General features: G+C 54.5%; 2 protein-coding genes across 12 annotated transcripts in view; one reads left to right on the top strand and one right to left on the bottom strand.

The window, feature by feature from the left end:
- FAT3 (FAT atypical cadherin 3) overlaps positions 1–24940 on the bottom strand; it is a 270819-nt gene extending 245879 nt beyond the window's left edge. For all 11 annotated transcript variants that reach the window (XM_056115175.1, XM_056115176.1, XM_056115178.1 and 8 more), the window contains exon 1: positions 24640–24940. The gene's annotated coding sequence lies outside the window, so the exon portion shown is untranslated. The remainder of the gene's footprint in view (positions 1–24639) is intronic.
- On the top strand, positions 21378–25160 carry LOC130024168 (basic proline-rich protein-like). The gene is made up of 3 exons (XM_056114807.1): positions 21378–21486; positions 23115–24221; positions 24295–25160. The coding sequence occupies exons 1-3, from the start codon at positions 21378–21380 to the stop codon at positions 25158–25160; spliced, it is 2082 nt and encodes a 693-aa protein (XP_055970782.1).
- The last annotated feature ends 1582 nt before the right edge of the window (positions 25161–26742 follow it).

The raw sequence follows: 26742 nt of genomic DNA, 5'->3' as shown, positions 1-26742 counted from the left end.
TTGCTTCTATCCCTCAGCACCCCATAGGGTCCCCTGAGTACCACCAGGACTGATCGCTGCGTACAGAGCCAGAGTAAGCCATGGCACAGTCAGGGGTGGCCCCAAACAAACAACATAAAGAGGTGAAGGGAAAATGCCAGGAACTTCTAAGAATCTGTGTGCCCCTCAAGGATAATGGAGTGGAAAGTGACTAGAGCATGACAAAGGGTTTGGGAATGCTGAAGTCCGAGAGATGCCACTGGTTTCCGTCAAACTCTGGGTAAAGGCAGACTTCTCACATGGGCAGTAACTGCGCCCACACAAGACGCGTGACTGGCTGACAGCAGACCCCTTGTAAAGTCTGTTTATGGCCCCAGAAAGACCCTAATAAACATAACAATACCAGACATATCGAGACACTCGGCACACTGACTCCTGCTGGCCCAGAAGGGTCATGATGACTAGACCAAAGGCCAGGGCTGAGGAGGTCTGACTTCACGCTTGGCTGGAGTCCTGGAGGGGCAGAGCTGGCAGGCTGGGAATGGGACAGGGACAGGGGTGGATAGGATGGATAGGGACAGGGACAGGGAGAGGATGGGGACTGGACCGAGCTCTCCGCTGACCCACACATGCCCCATCCTTACTGTCTTTCAGGCCAGTGACAACTTCCCCTCCAGCTCTGATTTACTCTGATAGCAGGTGGTGCTCCATGGCCTTACAAGCAGGGACACGGGAAACATCTCTGATCACTATCACAGCCTCCCATTAAAGGCTGATTCTGCGGGTGGGTGACTTCCTTCTATGGCACATCAAACCCTGCAGTGTTGAGGTCCTTCTTCATGCTTTGGACAGGGCCCGTAACTCGGCAGTGAAAGGCTGCAGGAGGGGCTGAGGGGACGAGGTGGAGGAGTAAGACCTAAGAGGACACAGCATTGCAGGGGCATCATACCCCGAACCTGAAGCTGTGGTGCAGATGGAAGACACCAGCCCCCGATCAAGGGGTATGGCAGTGCTGTCACAAAACATGAGGACAGAGGCTGGGCCCGGAACCAGGTTGGTACATCTGATTCCACCCACACTATTGGACCTGATCCGCTGGGGTGAAGGGTCTGGGAGGAAAAGCAGGAGGAAGTGAGGAGGGATGGAGGGAGGAGGTGACACAGGCTGACGGGCCCCATCATTGCAGCAGGACCATCACCCGGCTGTCCCCCAAGGCTGCCCAAGGCAGGGCCAGCAGAGCACACACCCCCTCCCCTCAACTCTGCTCCCTTCGACCCACGTGGGAGGTCTGAGCCTTCTTTTCCTTTGGTTGGGAGGTGGTGCTTAAAATTCACTCCTGGCTCTGTGCTCAGAGCTCACTGCTGGCCAGGAGCAAACAGGGATTGGCCCCTTGCAAGATACTCCCTGTCCTGACCGCTGACCTGTTTCCACTGTTTCCTTCTGGCCCGGATCAGTTTTTCTCCCATGCTGAATTTCATTTGTTTCTTCAGAGGGCCCTGAGCTACTCAGTAACTCACACATATTCTGCATGGGGTGGGAGGTATCTCAGGTGTGCCCTGGGGTGGTAAGGGGGGCAGTGGAGCAAGAGGTCACCTAGACATTCCATAAAAGCAGAGACTTCCCACCCCCACTGCTGTGTCCCCTCTATGGCTTTCTTGCTGCTCCAAGACTGTCCCCAGCACCCGTGTGCAGGATTCAGAACCCCCAAGGGAAACTCTCTGATGCCCCCAGAGAAGGGGAAAATAATGTGATGCCTTTAATTTAGACAGCAGCAACCTCAGGGCAGAGCAGCACCAACCCCAGAGCAGTGAGGAGTCCTGCAGCCCCTTCAAGGGCTGCCGCGCAGGTGAGGGACAGGACAGTGAGTAAATCTGGTTCTGAAATGAGGGCTGAGAGGGAAGCAGAGGAGGCTGTGGCACAGAAAGATGAGTGATCCAGGCAAGACGGGTCCAGCAGAGATGGGCAGACCATAGGCTGCTTTAGGAAACAAGCCAGAAGGCCACGGAAACCAAGCAGCACCAGAGCCAGCGGTGTTTGATGAGCACCAGACACACACTCACTGCTGCCGAGCACGGACACCCAGAACTGGGCACCCCTGGGGTGCAGCAGCAGAGAAGCACAGTCAGATGGGGCAGGGTCAGCTTCCAGAGGCCGAGTCCAGACACAGTGAGGATGGTGAGCAGGACAGGAAGACAGGACAGAGGCAGCAGGTGCAGGTCATGGCCAGGTGTGTGGGAGAAGCAGGCAGAACAGGCCCGCGTGGTGTCTTCCTCAGAGAGAGTGGCAGGTAGAGCCTGGAGGCTGTGGTGTCTGGTGACACAAAACCAGTGAGAGCTAAGGAGTGTGGGCTAGAGTGAAGAAGCACAAGCGCGCACAGGCTGGCTTTGCACGGAGGGCAGTCTGAGGACACAGGCCGACAGGCTGGACCACAGGCAGGACCATGGGCTGGATTGTGGGCAGGACTATGGATGGACCATGGGCTGGACCATGAGCAGGACCACGGCTGGACCATGAGCAGGACCGTGAGCAGGGCCACACCACTGCAGACCACAGTACCCCTGCACACACACTGGGCTGTTGGTGTCAGCGCTACTCCATGGCACTGGGACATGGGCTCTCTGAGCAGATGAACAAGAACAGAATTGCAGAAACTCCTGCTTTCCAGGTGCGGTGACCCAGACTCAGCTCATCCTTCTGGGATCTGGGTCAGACCAGGAAAGAACTGGGATCAGTAGAGGGCTCAGATGAACATATCAGAGAAGAGGAGCAGCGGGATCGAAGCAATAGCTGCCCCCTGCAGGCCTGGGCCCTGAGCAACAGTGTCCATGGCCTCAAGAGGGGGCGGACTTCTCAGGAGACCTCCCTGCCAGCTCGCCAGGGCTCGCAAGCACCATGGCGATTTATTCTGACTCTAAGGGACCATCTTCAAGAGGACTTTGGCCCTCAGGCTACTGAATCCACTAATTCTCCCAGATTAGACATCATGCGAGCAAGGCAGCAGTGCCAGACTCAGAATCTTTGCTCTGAGGTGCAAAGACTTTGAATCTGCATTCTCTTCTAGCTCATCGTGCCAAGGACAGCTGAGAGCATCCTTCTCTTTTACAAGCTTCTATGAGGAGCACAAAAGTCACGTGAAAGAGACCAATGGCTGCAGACCACAGTCTTTCCTCCCTGACCCAAATCTCTCTGGAAAGTGTCTCTTCTACCCCTTCCTTAAAAGGAAGAAAAGTGTAAGTGGCAAGGCTGCTTACCACGGGGTATATTTTGTGCGTGTTTCTAAATGCCTCAAACACTCTGGAGCCAAGAGTAACTTATAGTTTAGTCAAGTCTCTAGAGATGCCTATGGAAATATGTAAAGCATTAATCAGGGAAGCCACAATTGCACACACATCATCTGAAAGGAGGGAAAAACACACAGAGAGGAGAATCAGAGAACAAAAATGAGCCAGTGATGAGTCCGAAAGTTCAGTTCCCTTCTGTGCAAAGAGCCAAACTATTAATAATCAGTCTCGTGGAGAACCATTTTCTCCTTTTACTGAACAAAGAGACCCTACCCGGGCTTCCTTCACAGCGCACACGCTCACTGACTCAGCACCAAAGGAGGCATCTCCTGTGCAGGAAGGTGGCAGGAGTTGGAGGATTGAGACCTGTGGGTGCCATGAGCCCTCCTCACCACAAGCCACAGTTTTGTCCCTCCAACTAAGTGTCACGAGCATCACCTCTGACTAACTATGACCTGTCTTTACCATCAACTGGCTGCGCCGTCTCCACAAATAAGCTGTGCATGATCTTCACTGCTAACTCGCTGGGCTTCTCCTCATCACTAAGTAGCGGTGACTATCTTCACCCTAACCTGCCGTACCTTCTCATCACTGGCTATTCTTTCTCCTCATCACTAACTGTCCCTTTCTTTACCATTAACCAGCTCTACATTCTCTTTCCAACTAGTTGAAAGAAGTGGGTACAAGAGCAGAAAGAAGAGCAGAAGGGGCAGCAGAAGGAGGAGCAAGAGCAGGTAGCAGAAGGAGGAGGGGGGAGATCAGGACCAGAAAGAGAAGGGGGAGAGGAGCAGGAGGAGGAGGAAGAGGACCACCACAACCTGCATCTCAGTGCTGCAGGAACTAAGGGAGGGGCACTGGGGACCATGTGTGGAATCACCTCCTGGGATGAGCTGGCAGCCTCCAGGGACCCGTGCTCTCTCGGGAAGGATGCAGAGTTGGCTCCCTCCCGAGTGCAGCTTCACCTGCTCTACCGAGAGACCCAGGACTGCTGCTCCCTCAGCTGCACAGCCCCCAGGGAGCCAGAGGACCCACACCCTACACCAGGAAGGTGGGGAAAGACAACTCTGGGAGCCGGGGCTGGAGCACCAGCACAGCTGGCCCTGGTTCAGCTGAAACATCACACCCCGGGGAGGCTGCCGGACGCAACCCCCGGAGGCAGGGAAACAGCCAAACAAGACAAATGTGCTTCCAACTCCTTCTCACAGCTCAGGCAGGCAGAGAGGCCCCAGCTCCCGTCTGCCGTCCACGCTGCTGTCACAGTGTAGTCGCTGGGGAGGTGTGCAGAGGCCTGATTCTCCACCTTCTGTTCCTCGGCAGAGCCCTGGACAATTCCTCCACACTCGCTACAGCTCCGCCAGGAAGGAAACGACTCGTTTTCCTTCCGAAAATACTCTCTTTCCAAGAATCCCCTGAGTCCAGGGATTCGGAATGATTTATGGGGACAACATGCACCTGGAGTAGCACATTGTCATCGCATTTTTAATATGAATAATGATACATCTTTCTCCTTTAGCAGCCCTGCCCTATAATAAACTATCACCACACTACCCACAGATAATGATATAACAATTTCTCCCAGCTATTCAAACAGCTGAATATCTGCAGACAAAAAGAGCGGGACACCCACTACTTAAGCTATTTTGCTGTCTGTCTGATGTCCCACGTGCCCACCGGCCCCGAAAGCTTTGACTCTCCACGTGGTGTCGCTCCCGGCTCTGAGGCCTTCTCATGTGGTGGGAGGGCACTGTAGCACCCTGCTGGACAGCCTGGACAGGACCCCACTGCCTACCTCCACAGAGAGTACCAGGCCTCAGCTTGACCTCCATGCTGCCTGTCCACCACACTGGGAGCACAGCCACTTGGCCTGGAGCAGAGGTCCGGACATGGATCACGGCCGCTCCATGTCCCGCAGCGGGAAGATGAGCCAGGCAGTGCCCACAGGCCATGGGAGAGGCGGCCATGGTCCTGGCGCCCTCTGCCCACCGCTGTCCTGACCCATGAGAAAGTTGATCCCGACTGCCCGTCTCTCCTTTCCCCAAAGGGGCCAAGTCCTTTTTCTCATCTGGGCTCTGGAAGACTCCAACCGGAGTCCGAGCCCAAGCACACAAATGAGCACTCTCAGTACACACAACCCACTTTTAAGTGGTTAAATCTGGAACATTCCTCAGGGTAGTCTGAGAATGAGGCAAGCTGGCTGGCAGGGCAGGGAACCACAGCCGGGGATTGCAGTCACCCACAGGCATGACAGCTCACAGCACAGGACATGGGAGGCATCGTCCAAGGCCCTGAGCCCACCTCCCCCACTCCCCTTCTCAGAGACAGTGGCAGCTTCAGGAGCAGAGAGCCCACCCCAGGAGAAATGGCTCATCCTCACCAGCCACAAGGGCACATCCCAGAGAGTCCAGGACGTCACCATCTGACCAGTCTTGGCCTCCTAGGAGAGGACAGAGGCCAGGTCATCCTGAAAAGCGTCAGGGTCCCTTGGGCATAACACTTCACCTCTGTCCCCAGGGCTCCATGACACTTCACCTCTATCCCCATCTCTGCATAGGGACTCCAGTGCCTCGGAAGCCACATGCATGCCCAGGACAGCGTTCAAGATGTACCAGGACCTGCGATGGGCTCCCCATGGGGTGAGCTCCCCATCTCCCGGCCCCCACAGTTCTCCCTCTCCCCCATTGTCCCAGGGCCCTTCCTCCTGCAGGGACACCTCTCCACACACACGGCTTTGCTGCAAAAGTCAAGTGTCTGCAAGTACACCACAGCAGGAAGCTCCCCGGCTCCCAGGCTGCCTCCCTGCCCTTCCCTGTTCTGGTTCTGAGCACCGCCTCGCTCAGCCCAGGCTCCTTTGTCATGAGGTCATTTGCAGCTGGGAGGTGTCTTCATCGCCTTGGGCCTGTGCCTCTGGGGCATGACCAGTTTTGTGTGGAGGCACCTCCTCAAGATGATGAGCACAGCCAGGTGTTTACTCTGAGCTGCCCTGTGCACAGCCAACCACCTGCTCAGCTCCGGCCGAGAGGGCCTTGTCGCTTCACCTCAGCCCCACACTCGACACTGGCAGTGTCCACTGGCCACCACCGTGCTCCTGCATGCCTGATCAGGAGCAGGCTGGGTGGCTCCTGCTCCCCAGAGCACCAGTCCAGGGCTTCTGGGCTGACCCTGCTTCTGGACGGGGTACTGCTGGGGGCTGAGTCCCCACAGTGAACTACTCCACAGGTGACACCCTGTCATTCCTTTTAGGCAAAGGAGCCTGGGCATGTAAAAGACGAGCTCCCCATGAGCTCCAAGCCACTCCCATCATCAAAGCATCCTCAGTGCCCATGAGTTTCCACAGCAGCCCACATGCACTATGCTATCCCAGGAAGTGCAGTGGTCAGAGCAATGGTCACAGGACACAGGCCTATGTCCATAGCCTGTCAATGACACACAGTCAATGACACAGGGTTGTGCGTGCGGTCAGTTAATGACACGGGGCCATGTCCGAGGGTGGTCAATGACACAGGTCTGTCAATGTCAAAGAGTCATGTGACTGGTCAGTCAATGACACAGGGCCGTGTCCATGGTCAGTTAATACACAGGGCCATGTCCATGGCCAGTCAATGACTCAGGGCCAAGTCCATGGTCAGTCAATGACAAAGGGTCATGTCCAGAGTCAGCAAATGACAGGGCCGTGTCCACAGTTAGTCATCGACACAGGGCCATATCGATGGTCAGTCAATGACATAGGGCTGTGTCCATGGTCAGTCAATGACATGGGGTCGTGTCCATGATCAGTCAATGACACAGGATCTGTCAATGATACAGAACCATGTCCATGTTCAGTCAATACACAGGGCCACGTCCATGGTTGGTCAATGACAAAGGGTCAATCAACGATACAGAACCATGTCCAATTGATCAATGACACAGGGTCATGTCCATGGTCAGTCAATGACACAGGCTATGTCCAAGGATGGTCAGTGACACAAGGTTGGTGAGTGAGAAATAAATAGTTGGTCAATGACATGAGCTCACATCTTTGGTCAGTGACATCAGGGGGCTTCATACATTACCTATGGACTGGGTTGATGGTTGGGGAAATCAGACTATATGCCCTCAGCCCACCTTGGCCCCTCAAGAAGATGAAAGCAACCCCAGGTGCTGGTGCCACCCCACCTCAGCCCTGAGGCACACGAGGCCCCACCTTCCTTCTCGATGGGCTCCTGACACTCCCTTTCCCACATATTCAACAAATTAAAAAATCACTGTAATTAAAAAATATAATTCATGCACCTCACCCAGGAGGTTTGCCTCTTGAAAATTAGATTTCTACCTTGACGCCTATTAAGACAAATATGAATTCCTTAAACATATCACTGAGAGGTGAGGGGTAGCTGAAACATGGCAGAGTCGCTGAACAACAGGACAAGGGAAGGACCACACTCTGCGTGACAGGGAGAGCTGGGCTGGGACAGGGATGTGTCAGGGGCTGCGGAGCCTGTGTGCGAGGGAGAGGCTGCAGGGCTCCTGGTCACCAGAGAGGGGCTGGCAGTGCCTGGGATACTCAGGATCTCACCCAACTGAAGTCAGCAGGACTGAGGGGGTGTGTGTTAGTGTGCCGAAACCAACCCACCACCTCCCCGACAAGCTGACAGGACAGAGACACTGAGAGTCACTCCACAGAGATGTACCAAAGATGCTTCCTCAATGCTGTGTGCAGACTGCACGAACTTTGCAGGCCTCTTCCCACCTGTTCCTCCTGCCCGCTCCTCCCCATCTGCTTCTCCCTGTCTGCTCCTCCCCACCGACTCCTCCCTTCAAGTGCTCCTGTGCAAACCATCTTATCAGGCCTTAAGTATACCCCCTGCAAACACATGTGCCTCCCAGACGCAGGGACCCGGGTTCTTTAGAAACCAGCTCTATTAATTACAGACACCCTCAAAGGCTACTCTGCCTGCATTTTCCTTCTCATATATTACACCAACTCTCAGGAATTAAATTAATTCAGAAAAGAATGGCTATTTCCAAATTCAATCAGCTGCTGAAGACAGTCTGGAACCCAATGCTGTGTTGCTAGCCCTGGACTAACAAGCGGCTTGGCTGACCCCATGCTGTCTAGGAGGACAGCAGGCTCTGGTGCCGGTCTCTCCCCAGACAGCCATGGAGAACTGGCTTATGTGAACAACAACAACAAAAAAAGCTTCAGCACTAAGAATAGAAAACTACCCCTTCACTGTTCATATACCAGCCTGCATCTATAAACAGGGAGGAAATGAATGCTCTAAGATTCATCTAAATGCAAGAATTAAAAATGTCACATAACTGGTTTTTATTATAATCAAAACACTTCTGTGCTAAAAATAGAAAAATATCCCTGCAGAATTTACGCAGTCTTTGCATCCAAAAATAAAAAAAAAAGTAAGAAATGAACATTTTAAGATTCATCTATAAAGTAAGATTTAAAATGTCTGCATAGAAGGAAGAGTGAGCTTCCCCAGAAAAACAGCTTTGACAGAACATCAACTTCTAAGTTCCGGGCATCGGGACATTTCAAGACAGGATCTTGGTGCTGCTCCTGTTAATGGCCAGCGGGCTCCAGGGCAGACAGAGGCCTCGTGGCAAGAGGGGCATCTCAGCACGTGAACACGAAGCTCTCAGCTCGGCCCTGAGACCCTCTCACAAGGGACTTCAACTCACGGCTTCCACCAGAGTGGAGGAATGGGGTCCCCAAGGGCACTGCAGCATGCGGCCCTCGCCCAGCATGGCACTGCCTCTCTGTACCCGACATCGAGGGGCGGATGACGCTCTCTGGGACTGCAACTCCATGGATCAATCTTTCCTGAGCTTTCAGTCGACGCACACAAAAGCCAAGAAGCCTCTTAAAAGATGGTGATTTATGAACTTGTAAAACCCAAGAAGTCAATCACGATGTAATGAAGGAAAGAGAAAGAGAAAGAAGAGCAGGCAGGTGTGACAGTGCGTGGTCGATGGCGATTACTGACGAGCCGGGTGGAAGGGCTCCCGCTGCCTTCCCCCAGCCCCCCAGTTCAGAGGGGCTCCAGTGGGGGAGGGACACCGGTCAGCACCATCAACACACACCATCCACCCTCTCCCACCTCCTACCCCTGCCCATTCATGACCCAGAGCAGCAGGCGCCCCCAGGGTCCTGCATTTCATTCACAGAGCAGACTTGCACTCCCCATGGATCACTGTCAGAGCGGCATGCCTGAGCCCCTTCACAGGAGAAAAGACCCAGTGAGTCATCCCTCTGGTAAGCCCCAGCCCACACTCCATCCCTCCCTCTCTCTGATGGACGCTGGCCCACACTCTACATCCCTCTCCGTCTGGTGAACCCCAGCCCACACACTCCATTCCTCCCTCCCTCTAGTCCTTCGGAGGGAGTCCAGTGGGAATCACTGTTCTCAGCAGAACAGAAACATGCCAACCCACAGTCTCATTTCACAGGCCCACAGGGGGGCCTCACCCAAACAGACAGACAGTTCTGTTCTGACACAGAGGCACCATAATGGGGCAGTGAGGAGACTCTGCCAGTGGTGCTGATGGAGCATCATGAAACAAGGACAGACACTCTACCAAATCTCCTTTCTTCAGACTTGGTTGGGGTTCATCATTTGCTCTGTAAAGAGAGGAATCACAGAGCTAAACCCTACCAGTATCATGTTGTAAGAATGGTTGTGACCACTGTTTAAAAATGATGCCCATAGAGAAGCATGCTGAAAGTAGACTATAGACCAAATATGATTGTCACCCATTGCCTCTTTTGCAAACCACAACATCCAATAAGAGAGAGAGAACCAAAGGGAATGCCCTGCCACAGAGGCAGGGTGGGATGGGGGGATGGGGGGATGGGGGGGTGGGAGGGATACTGGGATCCATGGTGGTGGGAAATGGGCACTGGTGGAGGGATGGGTATTTGATCATTGTATAATTGAAACCCAAGCACAAAAAATTTGTAAGTCTACAACTGTACCTCATGATGTCTCACTAATTAAAAAAAAAATTCCCATAGGGGCTGGAGCAATAGCACAGCAGGTAGGGTGTTTGCCTTGCACACAGCCAACCTGGGTTCGATTCCCAGCATCCCATATGGTCCCCTGAGCACTGCCAGGAGTAATTCCTGAGTGAAGGACCAGGAGTAACCCTTGAGCATTACTGGGTGTGACCCAAAAAGCAAAAATAAATAAATAAATTAAATTAAAAAATAAAGAATGATACCCATAGAAATCCCAGAATCTCAATTTAAAAAAATTCAAAAGAAGAAAATACATACACAATGGAATACTACTCAGCTGTAAGATAAGACGAAAGCATGCAATTTGTTGATATGTGGCAATATCTGGAGAGTTAGAAAGAGGAACAGACACAGAAAGATCCCTCTCATATATAGGATGTAAAGAAATAAAGCAGGATTATAATACCCAAAGGCAACAGAAACTAAGAACTGGTCTTCACCAGGAAGTAGAAAGCCCACCACATGGGAGGCTGCGGGGCAGGGAAAGACATGGCGGCCTGGCCCAGGGATGATGGGGAGAGTGTGACGCTGGAAGGCGTCATGCATGAAACCCTATTATTAACAGCATTGTAAACCATGAAAGTTTTTGTTCATTTTTTTTGTTTGATTTTTGGTTTGGGGCCTTTCGCAGCTGTGCTCAGGGGTTACCCCTGACTCTGCACTCAGGAACTCTCTGGGACACCAGGGATCAAACTTGGGTCGGCCACACGCAAGGCAAGCACCATACCCGCTGTACTGTCACTCTGACCCCCCAAAATAATTTTTAATACTAATAATGTAATAAAAACAGTGCAGAGGCAGGCTCAAGAAAATGATGCTCAGTGATCCACTCGTGCTTTGGGACATGGAAGCCCGTGTCTTCTGGCTCGGGGCCCAAACACTCACCCTGTGGCTGGTTGGGCGGCATTTACCAGTTTCACTGCCACGGAGCCAGAGCTGGGAAGAGCTCTGTACCACAGAGTTTGCAAACACAGACCACAGAGAGCCAGAACCTTCTGCTAAGCAGCATCCCAACAATAAGAGCAGATTTCTAAATCAATGGTTTGAGTAAGAGGAAAATGCCTGGCCTACGCATTAGAATTTTCTTTTTCTTTTGGTTTTCTATTTAGGAAAATAAAAAAGACAATTTCCTAAAACACAGAGCAAGGTCATTTTTTAAAATCAAGGCTTCTGGCAAAGAACATTTGCATCTAACTCGAGCAAACTCATAACTTTCCCCCAAAGCCCCCAAAGAAAACTTATTGTTATTAAAATTTACCCAGCCTGAACACACGCGGGATGTGTCAGGGGTAAAGGAGACAGAAGCAGCAGAGATAAATGAGATGCAGCCTCTGTCTCATCCCTCCTTACAGACTCCTCTTTTGACTTGATTCAATATTGGTTGATTTCCATGCAACAGGTCTGGCACTTAGCATGTGGCTTGGGGAAAACGGTGGTTAGAGAGAAGGGGCAGCTGCCAAGCACAGGATTCCTGCAGGCCGAGAGCAACTACTGCCTGAATCAAATCCCAAACACTGCTCTATGCAGCCACATCTGCAACTCACAAACCGTTATGTGTCCCTACCAGAGAACCATGTGGGGCATCTTAAGGAAACAGATTCCAGCACACTGGGGACACCTCTGAGACTCTCCTGCCCAGTCCTGTCTCCTCCCCACCGACTCTAGGAGGACAAGATAAACAGGCAATGCTGGGAACAGGTTTCCTTGCCAGGGAGGAGTGTGCCCTCGAGGCTCCCTGTAGCTCTTAGAGATGATGGGAAGCAACTCAATTGTCCCTGGGCCCTGCAGCCAGCTCACTTCCATTGCCCCAGCCCCCAGGCCCCACTCCTCAAGTGTCTGAGTCAAGGATGGGGCTTTCTTTGCGTATCCTTGACCTGGCACCAGCAAGGAGCCAGTTGTTTGTAGGGCCCTGTGCCCAGGAGCCAGAGAGAGACACACAAAAGGCCATTTCTGAGGCCAGTTGAAGAAAGACCTGCACACACCCGCAGCCTCGCCTGCAGATCAGCCCCACAGGGTATGGGCCACAACACCCTCTGCTCTCCCCTTGGCAGTCCCAGGAGCAGTCGCTGTCCATCATCGTGACCCAGAGCACCTCTCCAGGAGGCAGCGGGATGAGCACTTCTGGAAGGTTCTGGTTTGCAGAAGGTTCTGGCGGCACCTTGAAGAAAGGGTGTCCCAGGTCCAGAGAGTGAGTGCCAACCCTGCAAGGGGTCAGGCCCATTTCTGCCCCGCAGAGCCAGCTCCTCACTGAGAAGCACCGGGGATCACAGTGCCACCCTCTGCCCAGCCCTCAGCACCAGCCCCTGGTCAAGACAGCCGAGGCTGCAGGGAACCAGGGTCTCCACTGACCCGAGAGTGTAGGGCTTCTGAGTTTACCCCTCAGACAGGGCCCCAAGCAGCAGGAGGCGCACACAAAACTGGGATTACAAGAGAAACAGACCGACTTTCATGACCATAGTTTTTCAAAAGGCTCTCAGGTTAGAGAGGATTTAACTCAGCAAAGGAAATGTCCACGGTAATTCATACGCACTAAAGATACTCGGTTCTTCCTGAATCACACTAAAATCAGATTCCCACCTTCTGTGACTACTTACTATCAACACATCTGTTAAATTAGATAGAATCAAATTTGAATTGCAGACGATTAATTTTAAAATAAGTATGTGAACATTTACTGGCACGGGCCCAAATTTCCCATGAAGAACCTGCAAGCAGTTGCCACCCATGCGCAGGAAAACTGAGTGTAGAACACAGTGTTTTGCAGAGGTGAGGGTACTGGGACCAGCAGAGCCCCGCCCCCGCCCCGGCCCTGCACTGGTCAGCGGGAGGACCAGCGGCTGAGGAAGCGCCAGGCCAACAAGGAGTTAAGCGCCTCCCGCTCAGTAATGAATGCTGGTAAGTTTGGCCTGGGAATATCAAGTAGATGCCAGGGCGGGAGCCACCACTAAAGGGATGACCTGCTGGAATCCTATTTGCATGTCAATGAGATGTCACAAAGGCACGAAGTCTGAAACTGCAATGCTGTTTCTAATCCCAGCTTTATTTTGTTGTGACATTAAGCAAACTGCTTTTTAAAGTAAAACAGAAATGATCCCAGCGATGGAAGGCTGGGGGAGGGGAGGAGGGGCCAAACCAGTGCAAAATGGACTGGAAAACGGCTCTGAGAGCCACGGGGTGAGGCTGGCGCGAAGGAGGTCCTGGTTTCCAGGGACGTCTCAGAGTAGGCCAGGTAAGTAAGCCGCTGGCTCTTGTCAACTGATCCACTTTGCTAGCCAAGAATAACCACTCTCTCCCAACAGACAAAACACAGCAGTAAGAAGAGCCAACTCCTCCCCCTCTGCAGATCCTTAATAGCCCCAGGCTGGTGCCGCAACATGTAAACTCACCACACAGTGCGGGTTTGCTTTTGTTCTGTCTTATTCTATTTTGTTTTGGGGAACTGTGCTTGTACTATTATAATTGGCTACTACTAAGGGATTCCACGGTTGCTTCCCCTGTACTACCAAGAAATGCAACTTCTTCTTAAGACATTGGAGTAAATAATACTCACAATCAAGGCTGCAAAAGAACAGGGAGAACCGTTTTGTAAGTCAGGCTCCTCTGTTACAGACCAAGAAGGCGTTCAGGAAAACCCTAAATACCGCTCTCCACCAACCTGTATTTAAAGAACAGGAAATAAAAACTCTCCCTAGCTCCCCGAACCACAACTCCCTTCCTTCCCAGAATCTGGTCTCATGTTCAAATCCAGTGCAATTAAGTGAAACAAAACAAGACAAAGAACCTTCTCCAAATGTCCTCAATGTGCAGCGTGGCCAGTGAAGACTTTCTCACTCCAGCAATGGCCCAAGCAGGCACAGATGTCACCCGGTCCCATGCCACAGGCAGAGTTAAAGAATTGCAGGCCGTTAGTCCCTCAGATCCCCGATCTCCCTTTCCAGGGTCAGGAGAACCCCCTGGAGTCCCCAGCAGTTGGGACAGGCCCTTGAGTCATCCAGTAGACAGGGGGCAGCCACGTACTTGGCCACCAGATGAATATTCCCATAAGCCTCCCAAGGGCAGGAAGCCTTTCAGGAACAATCTTGGGCCAGACCACAGGCAAAGCAGGGTCCAAAGCACCTCCCCCCCCAAAGTAATTGTGATTCAAAGACTCAGTTATGCAAATAAGACCTCTCATCAAGCCAATGCAATTTTCTGCATTTTATCATCCATTGTTTTTATTTACAGTCAGCTGAGAAGCCAAAATCAGAAAACTGCAGATTTCACCTCTTAATCCTGCCATCCTGCATTGGGAGAGTCAGGAGCACCTTGGGATGGTGGCAGATGGCCTTCCCGTGTCACCAGGCAGAGGGACAGCAGGCAGAGGGACGGACCATGGGGCAGGGTCTGGGTCACACAAGCCTGCTGAAAAGATCTTTGCTCTTCTGATCCATCTCCCGGAGAGAGGGGCTGAGGGGCAGCTTGCTGGGGATCACTGGCCAGGGGAAGCTTCACCCAGCTGAGTTATCAAAGATGGACAAAGTGGTGAGCTTGGCCAGTGAGCAGATGAGCACAGGGGCCTGGAGAAATTGACTGCAGTGGGGGAGGCTATGCTGAGCAACCCGAGTCCCTCCTAATGCCGCCGTCCAGGGTCTCTTTGGAAAAGACTCAGGCCATGTGTAGTCTGAGGACCAGCAGGAAGTGGTCATTTCTGTTCCCTGGTCGCTTCTTCTGTCTTACAGGGTTCCGCATCAACGGTCCCTTTCAAGCCTCCCCTTAAATGTTCTCCTATAAGTGTAGCATCAGTACAGTGAAACGAGGATAGTCAGCCAGCCCCCTGCCACTGACTGAACGAGTTGTTCTGTTGAGTCTGGGTGGATGCCAGTGACCCCCCAGTGACCCCCGAGGAGCTTGGATCTTGGGTGAAGTCTTGGGGGTGGCTCGTTCTCATCTGACCACTCCAGGCAGCAGTGCTGTCCCCACCCCTTCGCCCCTGGTGCCTCCTTCCCTCAGGCCCAAGGGCAGCTCCTGTGGCCCAATGTCAACTGCAGAGGAGAAGACAGCTGTCCAGATAGGTGAGGTAAAATGTGACTCCCCACACCAGGAAAGACCGAGAATCATAGAAGTGTTGAGAGAAAGATACTCCAAAGAGCTGGGAGCAGGGCTCACATCTCCCAGGCTCAAGGATGAGGCCCTCATAGCCACCTGTGCAGGTGTCAAGGCTGCCATTAAACCCTCTGTCTGCTGACAGAAGCCTCCGGGGCCCCTCTGACCCGGGACACAGGAGCCCAGATCCTGCCCTCCCTTTTCCTATGGTCATTTGGGATCTCAGAGCCCATGTGTGCAAGAGCTTCTCCAACGTCCCTGTCCCTCCTCTCTAGGACTCCAACCCACCCAGCCAGCAATCGCTGGGCCATGTCTCAAGGTGTTCTCTGAGCGTGGGCCACAGAGGCGAGAAGGTCTGTGCCAGGCTCTACCCAGCCCATGTTCCAGGGACCCTTGTGTTCTCACCAGAATTCACTTATCCTGGAGTCCCCTTCAATTCTCACCCAAATCTACAGAGAGCTCCAGACCTCTAGACCATCTTCCAGTGACACGGGTCCCTGGTGTCTCCACAGCCAGCTCAGCAGCCTGGCCAGCAATGAGAGGGAAACCGAGGTACGGGTGCCCATTTGTGGAGGGAGCCTGGGTCAGCTCCTGGCATCGTAGGTCACTCCCAATTATTTGCCTCTCCTTAGGACTTTTGCTTCCAAGTCTGATCAATATACAGGGTACACACAGTTGGCCAGGGTGAGTCTAGCTTCTCTGGCCGGGCACTGCCAGCCTCTCTGCTCACACTCAGAGGTCTGGGGTGTAGAAAGAGGAGGCCACACTGCCCATCCATCCCTCTTGTGCTTCAGGCTCTGAGGGACCCCCAGGCCCACTCAGCATCCTCCTAGAAAACAGTCCAGCAAAGCCTGATGGACATCTGACCTGTTTCCTCTCCCAGACTGCTCCTGACCAGACTCCAAGTACAGAAGAGACTCAGCTGTTCAGGCTCATCAAAATCCAGGCTCGTGAATTATGTTTCTTCCAGCCAATTCTCAATCAACACAGATTGACTCGTAAGAATTAAGAGTATTACACATTTTTCATGCTCCCACGGATTTGGTGTTAATGAGATTTTGTTTGTTAAGCTCACAGAACGATAGTGTCTGAAAGACAGACACAGCCTTCCCCTACCCATTCTTCCATTGAGACACAGTTTAGTGGACCATCCCTGTGGTGGGACAAGGCCAGGACCCTGCCTATGGGCCACCCCTCTAGCAATGCTGAGGACACACCTTCAGGATCCTGACCGGTCTTGCACTTTCATCTGCCCTGCTATAGTCAGGAATGTCAGATATTCACGGACAGACCCAAGTTGCAGTAGGATGGACACTGACCATCAGACAACCAACGTGGCCAACCTTGTCATTGGAGCCGCTGAGTGGCTACAAGCTGCAATGCTCAGTCCCCAGCCCTGCAGGCAGCAGCACCCCTGGGAGATACTCTAGGGAGATTGGGCAAGAGGCCTGGGTATCCCAGGAATGGGAGAGACACCCTCTTAAGTGGGGCCTTCCCATGCAATCTCAGAAGACTTGGGGCCACTCCTGTTGGTTCTCATCACTGCTCAATACTCAGGCCTGCAGAGCCAGGCTGCTTGGTCCCCATTCCTAGGAGCTACCAGGACAAAACTGGCAGTGCTGGGGAACCCGGAGGTGTGGGGCACAGACCCTGTCCTTGGACTTACTTGTCATGCACTCCATGCCTCTCAGTTATCCTGTGGTCCGAGAAGCAGAGCTGAGCATGTCCAGGCTGGTTCAGCTATGCCTTCTGCCCGGGAAGCTCTCAGTTCCCCAAGGGGCGCCTGCCTTGCCCTGAGCTACCTGACTGAGACCTGCTGAGGGTGTGTGAGCTGACGGGGTTGCCCAGGCAGAGGGGCAGACAAGGTTCTCAGCATCAGGCACTCAAGGCAAGTACAGAAACTCCTGCCTCATGACAGAATTTAATATACACAAATTTAAACTTAAGAAACATATAAATTAAAGATAAACAAAATATTCTTTACTTTATTAAAGAATTTGCTATAGGAACTGCTTCAATGAATAGTGAGGTTTCCCTACCTGAAGCATTTAAGATGTGATTTTCTTTGAAAAAAATGTGATTTACACGCACATTTAAAAACACAGCTATTGTATAAGAGCAATTTGGGCTCATTCACTTTGATTATTATAATAACCACTGATGAGCTGTACAAAAGTGGCAAATCTCATAAAATACCTGATCTCCCCCTCTCTATTTGAGAGAAAGTAGAATATGTTATTCATCTTACCTATTTAACAGAAATGCGGGGTAAATGGAACAAGCTGTGAATAAGGCTTGAAAATAAAGTGATTTGTGCAGACAACACAAACTTCGCTTCCAAATTAGGAGAAGATTATCACATTATTGGATAATCCAGGGGATCTGGGACATTGGTTTGGCAATCTAAAGTGCTTTTGTCTTGTGTTTTCCAGCCAACTACTCAGGTTCCATCTTGAGGTCAGAGTGTCTCCTGGAGGGACCAGGCTGCTGGCAGTGGCCCCTGGGGCACCAGGGGGCGTCCAAGGCTATGATGTCACCTCATTTCCCCAGGAGACACCTGTGCCCCTCTGTCCACACATATCTGCAGCCCTCTCGGTGCCCATAGGGTGAGATCACCCAGCCAAGACCAGCTCTCGTCGAGGGTCAGACACTGTGTCTATTCACAGGCTCCCGTCAACCCCCAACGCAAGGGTGCTGATGTCAAGGACCTGGGCATGGGGCAGAAGCAGGGGTTTCTCCTCTTTAACAGTGAGGGTGGACCGTGCCCACCACCCATTCTGCACGGCTTCTGGTTAGAAAACGTACCTGGGAAGACGGGAATCCTGGACTGCCTAAGACTGTTCACAATAACCAGTGCAGAGGCCCATGTTTATACCCTAAACAGGCCAGGACAGATCCTCCAGGATTCGGACAACCTCCTCTCTCCACCTGTCAACAGCCCCAAGTTAATTCTTGACTAATTGGGGGATTAGAAGACATTTGTAACTACTGAATCTAGCTCCAAAAGAAACATACCCCCCAACTAGAGTATTAAAGCATGAAAAAAGCCCCCATTGTCCCATCTGACTTAAAACTGTTCTACGGCAGCTGCCTGGAAGGAGCTTCACACCAGCCAGCCCTCTCCAGCAGCCCCAGAAGGGCCTGGAGGAAGGCAGAAGCCAGTGCAGCCCTGACACCAGGAAGCTGAGAGTGGCAGAAAATGCATCTCACAGAGCGGTGTACTCACTTGGCATCCCCACCCTTGTTGCTTGTTCTGGGGAATGCTGCATTCTGCCTGGACCTGGGATGATGGTACCTCTCGCTCACAAGCTACCTCCATGGCAGAGAACACACAGGCCCATCAGTTCAAGTCCTCAGGAGAAGCACAATCACGTATGTCCAGAAGCACAGCTGCCAGAGTCAGGGTGCAAGACAGGTCCAGTGTGTGCCAAGCACCCGGCTCATGAGAAGCGCCCCAAGACCAAAGGCAACCAGCAATTCGGTCCATGATATAACTGCCCCCGGCTCATGAGAAGCGCCCCAAGACCAAAGGCAACCAGCAATTCGGTCCATGATATAACTGCCCAGCACAGACATGAGAGCAGAGACCCCAGCCACCACCGTTTCTTAACTCTAGTTGACCCCATTTAAGAAGCATTCTGAAATGCCTTTACAGAGAGCGCCCCGCTCCCCGGGGCAGCAGCCACAGTGGCCTGAGGGGAAGTGGCTTATAGAACGTTCCATCCCAACGTCTCTGTGCAGCTAAGTCCGTGTGTTCCCAAGGGCTCACTGTGGCCAGGCTAAGCTGATGGCACTGTGCACAGTCTCCAGCCTGGCATGGGCCCACAGGAACCAACATAAATCACACAACACACCGCTCAAACCAATCACTGCTTCAAATGCCTTCACTTAGCACAGAGCCAAGCAGAGTCTTTCAATCCAGCCTTAAAAACCAACTGCAGATGCCCAAAATATTAATCACGTACCTGGGCTGAAAAAAGAATCAACAAAATGCCATTTATAATAGATGCTCTCGGTTTCAAAATAGACCAGCTACCTTCCTCCAAAGTGAGTCTCATCCTTCCTTTAAAGAAACACACACAACATCTCTCTGGTACAAATGACATTTATACTGTCATTGAACACATCTGTCACCAGATTTGATCTGTGCTGGCTGGCATGCTTTCTAATGTTTACAAGTGTTAAGTAATGTTGAAGGGTATTTAGCAGCATTAATAATTTGGGTCTTACTTCAAAATGTGAGCCACAGAAGCAGCTCCAGCCTACTTGCTTTTTTTCACTTGCCACAGCCCCTAAGAAGGCTATAACACTTATATAAGCTGGAATTTAACTTAGAAGTCCTGAAGTCACAATCAAACTTCCAGTTCACAATTCCTGACTACTCAGCAGCCGGGCTCATCCTGAACATCACAGAGAAGAAATGGGGTCTGGAATAATATTCGCATTTGCCTCCCCAGAGTCCCCCTAAACACCCAGGGCAAGGATGTGCTCCTCTGTAACGAGTCACTGGGCAGTCCACACATGTGACTCTAGACAGGTCAGAACGCAAAGCTCTGGGATGTGTCACCTGGTGCCCTTCCTGCAAGGAGAACCCGAGTCACAAGCCACAAGAATGTGCTGTCCTTCTGCAGGAAGGTGTCATCCCCTCTTCCTTCCCCCCCATCATGCGTGGACTTGCCTGAGAGCACCTGAGGCCCTCTCCCAGCACCACAGGCAGCTGTGGTTTTATCCAGCACCCCTGCGCCTCCAGCCTGGCCTGTGAGGCATCTCCTGAGCCTGACTGTAAGAAGACTCCATGAGGCCCCTTCCCCAAGTCAGAGATGCCAACAAGCGGAGCCCAGACACTGAGCTGCCTGACCACAGAGGCGCTTCCTGTGATTCCCAAGAGGCCAAGGGAGCTGTGGGACTATCTTTAGGCAGGGTGGAGGCTGGTCCAAGAGGCACTCCAGAGTCACCTCAGAAGACATGTGAACTTCTGAGGGGGCCTTCCCCATCCTGGCTGCTTCCCCAAGGCCTATGCCCTCAACTCAGGCTCCCACCGGCAGGGGAAGGACATTTGGCCACACTTTGAGAACCCTGAGGTTTCAGCCTGGTAGGAGGGTCCCTGGCTGTGCTGCCTGGCCTGGATGCCCCCCAGAAGCCCCCAGAGAACCACACTGAAGTCACTACAGACACTGGAGAGCATAAGGGACTTATAGAGCTGAGGACAAGGCAGGAACTTTGCCCCATGTCCCCCGACATTCAGTGAAAGCAGCAACAGTGAATGACCCCTTCAAGGAGCCCTGAGGTGGTTCACTGTACCAACACGTCAAGACACTCGCCAAGGTCAGCTGAGAGGCCAGAACTCAGAAGCCAGAATGGCCCAGGTGGCAGCTCATGGTGTAGAGCCTGCAGACCACCATGTTTAAACGCCCACAGGAGCTTGGGGGGGGGGGTAAGAGTCTGAAGGGCAGGGCTAAGACCCAATATAGTGTGTCTCCCCCAAATGAGTGCTATTTCCATTGTCTCCACCAAAACAGATCTGGTGCTCCCTGATGAGGTAAGGGTAGGGCTCCACGGAGCCCTGAGTCAGACTCCACATGAGCTTGTTCCCACTCAGGGTCCCACCAACGCCTACATCCTGTCACCTAACCAACACAGTCCTGCGTTCATTTCCCATTTTCACCCTCAGTAGAGGGGATGGTCTGCTTCTCCCATGAATGAGCCTGGTGCTGCCACAGCCTTGCAAGGAAGGATGGTTTCCACATGCAGTGCCGAAAGGAGCTTTAAAAGATGATATTGCAAAGAGATGCAAAGAAAGAAAAAGAAAACAGGGAAGATGAAAAGCAAGCCCGTTACAAAAGATAAAGTTGATTATCTGAAATGCTGGGTATATTCACCAACAAAAATAGATATGATGTGAATACATGCAAAGGTTAAACAAACACCCCCCTGACCTCAGCGCTGATGCACACTGTCTCCAAGGCTTAAACTTGCTCCCAGGTATCTGCTACTTTCTGATACAGGCCGGACCATGTGCTGGAATGCAGTCCCTGGCCAGACTCACCCACGTGAGAGAAGAGGCACGCTTGGACCACTGGTTCCTCAGCAACTTGGAAATCTGTTCTCCATTTTCTCTGGTCATCTACATCAGTGAGTCCACACTCACACCTTCCTCCCTTCTCATGAGCACGCAACATCTCCCTTCTAGCAAAGGCCACACCAAAGAGGCCAGCCTGTCTTCGGGTCACCTGTCCCTGACCCACACAGAGATCAATTTTTTTGTGTGGGAAGCCACGGGGTCCAGCTGAGTGGATTCCAGGAGGCTGTTCACACTGGAATCTGCAGGAGGGATCCGGCCCACAAGCACCGCCTGGGCCATCGACTCAGGACATGGTGGACACAGCTCTAACCTGTGTCAGTAGCACGGAGAGACATTCATCACTACAACGACCAACAAGTGGGCAGGAAGGAACAAGGGTCTCACGGAGCAAAGCAAGAGCACAGACTGCACTTCTGTGGGGCCTCTGTGGACTTGACAGGAAAAGCTCCCTCCCTCCTTCACACCTGCCATTTGCTCACACTTATCGGAGCCTCTGCTCACACCCACACTGCCTCTGCTCACACCTACCCGCTCTCTGATCACACTCCCTCCCACCCACCTGCTTCTTTGATGGCACTAGCCCAGATCACAGGACATCCTTGCAATACTCAGGACCCTGGCCCACCCCTGGGTCCCTCTGCTGACCCCTGACCCATCTCAGGATCCTACTGCTAACATCTGACCCAACCCTGGATCCCACTGTCCCAACCCCTGACCCATCTCCAGATTCCACCCACCTCTTGACCCACCCTGGAGCCTACTGCTTTCACCCCTGACTTTTAACCCATCCCAGAGCAGACTACTCTGACATCTAGCCCAGAATTCTCCTGCAGAAGGAAAAGCCTGGGATCTACTGGCAGGAAGGAACCACCTGCAAGGCCACCCTTCATGGGATCTACTGGCAGGGAGGAAGATCTTCCTCTATGGGATCTATTAGCAGGGAGGAGCCACCTGCAGAAACCCCCACCCCATCGCTGCCCCTTGGGCTGCCCAACCCTCCCCCAACATACACACAGAACACTGTGCTGATCCCTGCCAGGGCCTCCTGCCATTCACTGTCGACCTTTCCACCCAAGCAGGGCACTGCAAGAAAGGCAGGTTCTAATGTCCCAGCTTCTGCGAGACTGGGCACAGTGGTGATCGCTAGTCACCTGCAGAACCCGCCACAAACCCATGCTCCAAAGCAGGGCCTGAAAAGGGAGTTGTAGGACCAGTGCTGGAGGGAGTGGGACCTGCCTCGGGCAGGGGCGGGAATCTCACTGACCACTTTGGGACTCTCACCCAGCGTCTGCGCCATCCAGGACAAGTTCCCAAAGGCAAGGACAAAGTGTGCCCTCCAGGGCCTGGTAACTCTGGAACCAGCTCCCCTCTTGGGGCTACAGGCCCTCCCGCATCCCAACTCAGATGAAAATGCACATCAAAGAGCTGAAGTTTATTATGCATTTTTGCTTTTGTCTCCTGGAGCTGGATTTCTTCCACGCTCTTTATTCTCTCAGTGCTCAACGGCTCCAATTTAGGAAGAAGGAGAGAGAGAGAGAGAGAGAGAGAGAGAGAGAGAGAGAGAGAGAGAGAGAGAGAGAGAGAGAGAGAGAGAGACGGAGCCTACAGCGCTGAGCAGTTTGCAGGATTTTGCAGAATCTCCATCATCCTCCCTCCTCCTCCTCTCCCCTTCCCCCAGGCTCGCTCCACGTCACAGACCGAGGGAGCTGGGCGCCTGCCGCGGGTCGGGCAGACCCGGGCTCCTCGGGGACGGAGGTTCGGGGTCCCCCTTCTCCGGCGGGCGCACCCCTTGGCGTCCAACTGCCGCTCCAACTGCCCGGGGCGCAACTGCAGAAGGCAGCGACGAGCCACAAAGCCCGGCCCGCCCTCCCGCCAGCCTCCAGCACGCCGAGAGCCGGGGCAGAGCCGCTGCGGGCCGGGAGACGAGGCCGCTCGGCTGCAGACGCGGGGGCCGTGCGGAGGAGGCTCCGCGGCCTGGGCCCGCAGAGGCCGCGGGGTCCGAGGGCGCGGCCGCGGGGAGCTGCACCCGCCGACACTTGCCCCCGCGGACGCCGCAACTTGCAGACAAACGCGCCGGCTCGCGGCTTGGGAGCGGAGGAGGGAGGCGCTCTGGCTCCCGCCGCGCCGCCCGAAGGGGCCGGTTCCCCGAAGCAGAACCGGGCCGGGCCGACGCCACGGGAAGCGCGAGGGGCGTCGGAACCGGCGGGGAAAGACCGGGCCGGCAGCCCCGCCACGCCGTGCCTCTCGCTCCCAAGCCGCCGCGCAGCGCCCCGCGCCGCCCTGGCCAGCTCCCCGCCGCCCGGGCCTCGGCCAGAGTCCATCCGGGGCCCCCGTGCCGGACTCGCCGCCCGCCCGCGGGAGCCGGGAAAAGTGAACAATGAAAGTTGCTTCCCGCGAAGCCGGGGGTCCCCGCCGAACCCCCGCGCAGAGTCCGCGCGCCCGGACCGGCAGGACGCGAGGCTGCGGCGCTCCGGGCTCGCCTCAGCGCACGCCGGCCCCGGGCTCTCGCTCAGCGACCCCCACTGGCGGGCCTCGGCGCCGCTCAGCGCCCCCGCCCGCGCCCCTGCCGGGCGCCCACCCCCGCCAGCAGCCAGCAGGGGCTACGCGCCCACACCTTCGACCCGCGCCGCTTTCTTCTCCACGGCCTCCGGCCCAAACCCGGGCCGCGCTCCGGCCGCCGCCCCCGGAGGACGCGGCCCCGACCCCCGCGCGCCCGCGGCGTCCATCGGCATCTGGGCGCGGGTTCGCCGCCCAGACCCACCCATCCACCTGCAGCGGCGCCGCGGCTCTCGGGCCTGCCCCGATCCCTGGCCCCAAACTTAGCCAACTCTGCGGCCGACCTCCGGCCGCCGCCGCAGAACCCCCAGCCCCCCGCGCGCCGGCTGCCGGCGGCGACCCGAGCCGCGGCCCGGCTGCTACTTCCCGGGGCCGAAAGTTGCCCCGCGCGCACCGCCGGCCCGAGACCCCCCTGTCTCCCACGCGCGCTGCCCCCGCTGGCGCGAGCCCCCCAAACGCGCCGCCCGCTCCTGCCCGAGTCCCCCGAGCACGCTGCCCGCGCCGGCCCGAGTCCCCCGAGCGCGCAGTCCGCTCCCGCCCGAGCCCCGGAGCGCGGTACACCCGCCGCCCGAGCCCCCGAGCGCAGTGCCCGTCCCGCCCGAGCCCCCCAGAGTCCACGAGCGCGCTGCCCCGCCGGCCGCACGCACCCGAGCTCCGCCGGCAGCCCGCGCCGCTCCGCTCCGTGCTTCCTCCGCGCTCTCCGCCGCCGCAGTGCCCGCGCGCTCTCCGGGCCGAGGGCCGCTCGCCGCCGCCCGCGGCCGTGGGCTGGCGGAGGAGGGACGGTCGCGATCCCGAGCCTCGGGCCCCTCACCGTGCAGCCTGCCAAGGGGAGCGCGGCCGCGGGGTCTGCGCCGGGCCACCGCCGCCGCGCGCCGCCCGGCCGCCCCGGCTCCCCATCGCCGCCGTGCCAGGCCCGCTCCGGCACCTCCTCGCGCCTCCCTCGCCGTCTCCTCCTCCCAAACCCGCGCACGGCGCGAGCAGCAGCGTCGGGTCGGGGATGCCGGGCGATCTCCGAGCGCCGCGCGGGGCGGGGTGCGCGGAGGGGGCGGCGCGGCGCGGCGGGCGGGGGCGCTCCCGCCCGGTGCCGGCCGCTGCAGGGCCCTGCCACCAGCGCTTCCCCGGGCGCAGGGAGGCGCGCTGCGCCTGCCAGTGTAGGCGAGCTTCCTGAGGAGACCCCACCTAAAATACTCCCCGGCCCTGGGGGAAACCAAGGCGGCCGCCGCTACAACGGCTTCTGTGTAGTCCAGGAGGAGCCGAATGCTGGGCCTGGAGACAAAGGTTCCCTCAGGGACCCATCCTGGCCAACGGTCCCCACAAGGAGCTGGTGGACCAGGGGGGAGCCACGCTGAGTGGTCTCTGTCCTCTGTCCTCTGACAGAAGAGGAAACTGGGGATGAGAGGGCTCAGTCCAAGCAGCCCTGCCCGCTCCCCTGGGACTCTGCAGCCCCACGCAGACTGCCTGTCTCATTCATTCCAAGGTAGAGGTGACCATAATTTCCCCTCCCACGTTCCTAGTCACACACTCAGCCTCAATCAAGCACATAACCAGTCATGCACGCACTCAGCTTCACACTCATGCTCACACACACATTCATGCATGCACTCAATCTCACACTCACACACTCATGTAAGCACTTAGCTTCACCTCCACACATACTCAGGCTCATGTATGCATTCAGCCTCAATCAAGCTCATAACTAGTCATGTATGCACTCAGCTTCACACTCATGTTCACACACTCAAGCATGCACTCAGGCTCACACATGCTCTTACATGCACTCAGCCTCAAGTTCACAAATACTCATACATGTACTCAGCCTCAATCAAGCTCATATATACACACTTGCATGCACTCAGTCTCACACACACACGTGCATGCTCTCAGACTCACATTCACACATACTCATGCTCATATATGCACTCAGCCTCAATCAAGCTCATAACTAGTCATGTATGCACTCAGCTTCACACCATGCTCACACATTCATGCATGCATCCAGACTCTCAGGCTCACACACACTCTTGCATGCACTCAGCCACACACACACATACTCATGTATGCACTCAGCCTCAAACTGACACACACATGTGCATGCACTAAGCCTCACGGTCACACATATTCATGCTCATGCATGCACTCAGCCTCAATCAAACTCACACACATCCTTGCATGCACTCAGCCTCACACATACTCATGCATGCACTCACACTCATGCATGCACTTAGCCTCACAATGCTCTCACACACTCACATTCATACACTCAGTATCACTCTCATGGGTTCACACACATGTGCTCAATCTCACAATCACTCATTCATGCATGCGCTTAGCATGACAGTGTTTTGCACACACTTATGGCTGCACTCAGCCTTACACATATTTACACACTCACATGCATGTATTCAGCCTCACACTCAATATGCTCACACACCTCATCCAGTCTCACACACACACTCACTCGCGTCCACACTAATGCATGTAGTCTTACACTCACATGCTCACACACATAGTCATGCATGCACTCAGTCTCACATCATTCATATATTCACACTCATATGTGCACTCATACATGCACACATACCAATGGGCTGGGCTCACATAAACACTTATGCACTCATATTCACTTCCATGCATGCACTCAGTCTCACATTCACCAGCTCACACACTCACATTCATGCATGTACTCATACTCAAGCACTCACACACTCAAGCATACTCAGTCTCACATTCATACTCACACACATCTACTC

The sequence above is a fragment of the Sorex fumeus genome, unplaced genomic scaffold (assembly GCF_029834395.1).
Source record: "Sorex fumeus unplaced genomic scaffold, SorFum_2.1 ptg000028l, whole genome shotgun sequence".
Classification (NCBI taxonomy): Eukaryota; Metazoa; Chordata; class Mammalia; order Eulipotyphla; family Soricidae; genus Sorex; species Sorex fumeus.
The sequence above is the reverse complement of the archived record's forward strand: the minus strand, read 5'-3'. Positions and strand labels throughout refer to the sequence as shown.